General features: G+C 65.4%; 1 protein-coding gene across 1 annotated transcript in view; it reads right to left on the minus strand.

Moving 5' to 3' along the window:
* Positions 1-831: 831 nt before the first annotated feature.
* The window catches only part of PRDM16 (PR domain 16), a 37,308-nt gene continuing 32,546 nt past the window's right edge, over positions 832-5,593 (minus strand). Inside the window, exons 8-10 of the mRNA XM_006773807.1 lie at positions 3,222-3,458; positions 2,060-2,234; positions 832-1,028 (exon numbers count right to left, since the gene is read on the minus strand). Of these exons, the coding sequence (XP_006773870.1) occupies positions 894-1,028; positions 2,060-2,234; positions 3,222-3,458 (547 nt within the window). The 3' untranslated portion in view covers positions 832-893. The remainder of the gene's footprint in view (positions 1,029-2,059; positions 2,235-3,221; positions 3,459-5,593) is intronic.

Here is a 5,593-nt window from a genome sequence, read left to right on the forward strand (position 1 = left end):
TGCCTTCTGAAAAGCAGCGGTGGGGCCGGCCCGGTGGCCGAGGACAGACCGGGAGGAACGCAAGCTGTCCGGCCCACCTCTCCGACCTTCCCACATAATTGGGGGTCTAGGGAGGAGCTGCCTGCGGGCCACGGGCACGGATCACATGTCACACAATGACAGGCACATGTCCCAGTCCCAGCCTCGGGCGGCCTGGGACACGTCTCAGAATCCTTGGTGCAGTCTGAACTGGCTCACAGGCGTGGCCCGGTGCCCGGCCCGCCGCTTTACAAAGGGTCGAGGACAGAAAGCTTCCCCGTTCGCTACAGTACAGAGGCCGCACGCAGCCGGAGCGGGCCGGGAGGGCGTGGCTTTGCCGATAAGCTCAGGTTCCCAAGCGATGCAAAATTACTTTACAAAACAATTTGCAAGTCCTTTTTCAATTTCTTTTTTAAAAAATACTGTCTGTTATTAAAACCACATGCTTAAATAGACTCTGTCGTCAATAAGGTTACCAAAAGGGCTGTTCTCGTCATTTTCACTATAAAAATCGTGGGGGGCCTCCCCTCCGCCGGGCACACCGGGTCTGCCCTCTCCTTCCAGCCCCGAGCGGCCCCGGCTTCAGTGCAGGAGGAAGTGCCGCCGGTGTCCGCCGGGCTGTGCCACCGGGCCACTCTGTGCGCTGTGCCCACGGCCGTGCACCGGGCTGTCCTGATGGTGCCCTCGAGACCGGTTCTCAGAGACGTGGGCCCGACGACCTCAGGGACTTCGGCTTCTGGGTTTCCATTGGGAAGGGCGAGTGAGACCAGGGGCAGACACCGAGGAGCAGTCGGATGCATGGGCGAATGGGATTTCTGTCGCGATGTGGGGCCCGAGGTCACCTCGCCAGCCCCAGCCCCAGCCCCCCGGGCCGGTCAGAGGTGGTTGATGGGGTTAAAGGCTCCAGCCTCGGGTGTGGGTCCCGTGATGCTCAGCCATGCATCCAGGGGGCTCTGGGCAGAGGCGCGGAGAGGAGGGTCCTCGGAGACGGACAGCATCATTGCGTACGCCTGGCGGGGGAAGACACGCGACATAGGCAGCAGGTGAGCCGTGGGACCCCGGCCAGCTCCGTCCTCGCCCCCTCCCGCCTTCCACCGCCTTGGCCCACTCAGACCCACACGGGAGGAGAGAGGGCTGGTGCCAGGGCCTGGCCCATGGAGGCCAGATTCCCCCAGCCAGGCCTGGATGAGGGAGACGGGAGGCCGCAGAGGGGAGCTCGGACGCCATGGCCCTGGCAGAGGGGTCCCTTGGCCTCCTGGGGTGTTCCCCCTGCAGTCACCTCCTCCACCCCTTTTCTCCACCTGGTGACCTGCAAACCCGTGGGCAAGTGGGCACTGTGGGGACCCTGGAGGTGCCGGTGGTCATCGCTAAGACCCCGCCCACAGTCAGGCCCTGCCCAGGGGACGCCCGTGGGGACGGGCGGTGCATGAGGACATGAGCGTGCTCAGTCCCAGGGCACCTTCTGCCGTGAGCCACGGGGTGCGAGGTGACAGCACCGCAGGGCGGGCTGGTGGGGAGTCAACACTGGACAGAATTAGTAAAAAGACACAGACAGACACACAGACGGTTTGCTGAGACTCGGGAGCTGCAGAGCTGACTGAGACCCTGTGGACTCCAGACAGGAGGCGGGTTCTGCGGCCGCTACACTCGGGAACGGGCCCCGGCCAAGCCTGCGTCCTCCCTGACCCCGTCAGGGCTCCAGCGCGGACCTGTGCCCCCGCAGGCAGCTGGCTACGAGGGAACCTGGCTCTGTCACTCTGGCAGGTCACAGAGGGCGGAGGCAGGGCAGCCTCACCTGGGAACCTGCTTGCGGTACCGCCTTCTGGGGATGAGAGGCAGTGACCTCCATGTCCCTGAGTGACCTGTAAAGGTCCTTCTGCTCTCAACCCTCCCTCCCCGCTGCTGCTGCAGGGATGTGCCGGTCGCTGGGGCGTCTCTTTAGCCAATGCCATGGGCACGGGCGGGCCAGGGGGTGGCCATGCGAGAGGTAAGGCTGGCCCTGCCTTGCCTGGGGAGGTGGGAGGGCTCTGCGGGTACCTACCTGGTTCTTAGCCTGCCTGTACAGGGTCTGTTTTAAAGCCTCAGAGTCTAGGGTGGAATTAAGCACATCTTTAACTTCAAACGCTTCCTCGGCTGCTCTGCGCAGGTCCAGCCCCTTCCCAAAAGTCGGCATCGGCTCCAAAGCTAAGAGACCGCCCACCGGCGGCTCAGCGCACCTGCACCAACCGGAGAGGCCTGTGAGCAGCGGCCTCAGCCCTGACGCCGCATGCACGCGACGGACACGTGACGCCACGGGTCTCCACGAGCCACATGCACAAGACAGACACACAGACACACGGACACCAGGACGGAAGCCACACGGACGCAGGAAAGCACGGACAGAGGACCACGGAGCGGGTAAGTACACGCACACGTGTTGCAAGTAGCAGGCGGGGCATCCAGGCTTCCAGGGACAAGGACAGAGGGGAGGCCTTGGTTCCCAAGAGTCTGGGCAGCTGGGGGGGCTCAGGACCCCAGTCCCAGGACCCGGGGCGGGGGTGGCTGTCTGTGGAGCGACTCCTCAGCTCTCAGGGGCTCCTGGAAGCTGGCACTGCCCTTTGCCAGGGGCGTGGCCAGCACTCGGGAGGCAGGGGAAGGGGGTCTGGTTGGCACAACTTCCAAAACTACGGGGTTCAGTCTTGGCACCACAGCGCCCGCGGGACGCTGGATGGCACCCCCAGGCGACGGATACCATGTGGCTCTGCGGCTGGACCAGCTCGCTCCGTGCCTTTCCCTCTACTCTGCTCCCAGGCCTCTCGATGTGCATGCACACACGAGTGTATGTACATGCACGCATATGTCCATACACGTGTTTGCACGCACGCACACATATGCACCTTGTGTGTGCACATGTGCGTGTTTGCACATGTGCTAGTGCATGCACACACACACAGGCCTATGCATGTGTCTGCATGTGCACGTCTTCATGTTTGCAAGTGTGCGTGCGCATGTTTGCATGTGGTGTGAGTGTGAGTGGCTGGGCCGGGCCCCCTCCCCAGGCCGGGGCTCTCCCTGGCCTAGTGCAGAAGCCCCTGTGGTAGAGACACTCAGGGAGGAGGGGCCAGCAGGGAGGGGGAGGCTTGCTGCAGGTTTGGGAGTGAGTCCTCCCTGGCTGGGCCCGGCTCTCTCAGCTGCCCGGCCGTGGCCCGGAGCCCGGCACCCACCTTCGGGTGTGGTCGAAGCCCACAGCCAGGGAGGCGGGGGGCTCCTCGTCCTCCTCGTCCTCGTAGGCACCCTGGGGCTCGGGTGCGGGGGACACGTTGTCGTCCTGGGACTTCCCCGCAAGGCTGTCATCATCCTCCTCCTCCAGCTCCTCCTCCTCCTCCTCCTCGCCGTCCTCCGGCTTCCCGCTGGCCAGGCCTGGGCACGGCGCGGTGCCGTCCAGCTCCTGGACCTCTGGCCTGAAACGGCATGGGAGGGAGTTGGCCACCGTCCCCCAAAGGACGGCGACTCAGCTCTGGTCAGCTCTCCCCCGCTGCACCCCGACCCCCCCCAGCCCCCCAGAGAGCGCGCCTCTGTGGCCCCAGTTCCTGAGCTGTGGGCCTGGGCTGTCCCTGCCTGGTCCCAGCCCGTCCCTGTGGGATGAGCGACTCAAGAAGAGGAGGATGCCGCTAAGCGCGTGGCTGGGGACAGGCAGGGCCCCTCCCTGGCAGGGCTCCTGGCAGAGAGGACACTGTGTGTAGGGTGCCATGGCTAGCCTGGTGCTGGGCCAGGGTCCGGTGGGCACAGGAGATGTCCGGGGCGGGTTGCAGCCCAGCCGGAAGGTGCTGCGCCTCCAGCCTCAGGGACTCAGGACGTGGGACGGCCCAGGGCCAGGGCCCCTCAGCGGACAGCGTTGGGTCCCGGGGTTCTGCGGACAGTGTTGGATTCCAGGGTTCTGCAGGGTGTTGGGTCCCGGGGTTCTGCAGGGGTGTTGGATCCTGGGGTTCAGTGAACAGAGTCTGGGTGGTGTGTGGACGGAGGTTCAGTATACGGAGTCTGGGTCCTGGGGTTCAGTGAACGGAGTCTGGGTCCCGAGGTTCAGTGGATGGAGTCTGGGTCCCGGGGTTCAGTGGACGGAGTCTGGGTCCTGGGGTTCAGTGGACGGAGCCTGGGTCCTGGGGTTCAGTGGACAGAGCCTGGGTCCTGGGGTTCAGTGGATGGAGTCTGGGTCCCGAGGTTCAGTGGACAGTGCCTGGGTTCTGGGGTTCAATGGACAGAGCCTGGGTTCTGGGGTTCAGTGGACAGAGCCTGGGTTCTGGGGTTCAGTGGACAGAGCCTGGGTTCTGGGGTTCAGTGGACAGAGCCTGGGTCCTGGGGTTCAGTGGACAGAGCCTGGGTTCTGGGGTTGAGTGGACAGAGCCTGGGTTCTGGGGTTGAGTGGACAGAGCCTGGGTTCTGGGGTTCAGTGGACAGAGCCTGGGTTCTGGGGTTCAGTGGACGGAGTCTGGGTTCTGGGGTTCAGTGGATGGTGTCAGGGTCCCGGGGTTCAGTGGATGGTGTCTGGGTCCCGGGGTTCAGTGGACGGGGTCTGGGTCCCGGGGTTCAGTGGACGGAGTCTGTGTTCTGGGGTTTAGTGGATGGTGTCTGGGTCCCGGGGTTCATAGACGGAGTCTGTGTTCTGGGGTTCAGTCAGCGGCAGACCCGCCGGGACAGGTTTGCCTGAGACAAGTCCCCTGACGTGCAGGCCTGGGCCCCTCCATCCAGGTGGGGCTTCACTGTGAGCCCCGTGACCACAGGCAGAGGGCGCGCGGGGCGGGCGTGAGTCCTCGCTTCCCTCAGGCCTGGGTTCCGCTCGTCAGGAAGCCCGTGACGGGGTGCGGGGGGCAGGAGGCCCCAGGTGTCCAGCACGCGTGCAGGGAGGCGGCGGGCAAGGCGCTCGCTGGCTGAGCCCACGCCTGACCTGAGCTCCGGGCTCCCAGACCCCGCACCTCCTGGACCCGCAGGGCCGACGGGAATCCATCCACTGGGCCAGGGACACGGTCCTCTCTCAGCATCCGCAGGCGGGCCTCCTCCCAGTGACCTCTGACCTCCAACAGGGCAGGTCTGGGGCTCGCCCTTGTGCCGGGGACTGACCGTGTGCCCTGGCCTGTGTGTCTTCATTCCTCATCGTCCCGTGAGGAGAGGGATTCTGACAGCTGACCCGCCTGGGGGAGGGGGTGAGCCCAGCGTGTTTCCTTGTCACTGGGCACCTGTGTGGGCACCGGCGCGCGCCCATCCCACCGTGACGGGGGGTGGGGGGTGGCGGCCCTCGGACCAGGTGTTGTGGCCAACAGCTTCCTTTCTCCTTGTGGGCTCTCTGTGGGGCCCTTGGAGGGGTCCTGGCCCCTTGAGCCCTGTGCCCGCTCAGGGATGTGAGATCCCGCCCCCCACCCACCCCCACGCTGAGGATGCAGTGAGCAGGCGGGCAGCTGCGGGCATCGGGACGCGGAGCATGTGCCGCCCGCAGCCTTGTGTGTCCTCCCGTGGAACCCGCCCGCACTGGACACCTTTCCGTGTGGCGCCTCTGTCCGGGGTTGGGGACCACCTCTTCACCTGTGTGCCCCCCCCCCGGAGG

Source organism: Myotis davidii, unplaced genomic scaffold, assembly GCF_000327345.1.
Source record: "Myotis davidii unplaced genomic scaffold, ASM32734v1 scaffold427, whole genome shotgun sequence".
Lineage (NCBI taxonomy): Eukaryota > Metazoa > Chordata > Mammalia > Chiroptera > Vespertilionidae > Myotis > Myotis davidii.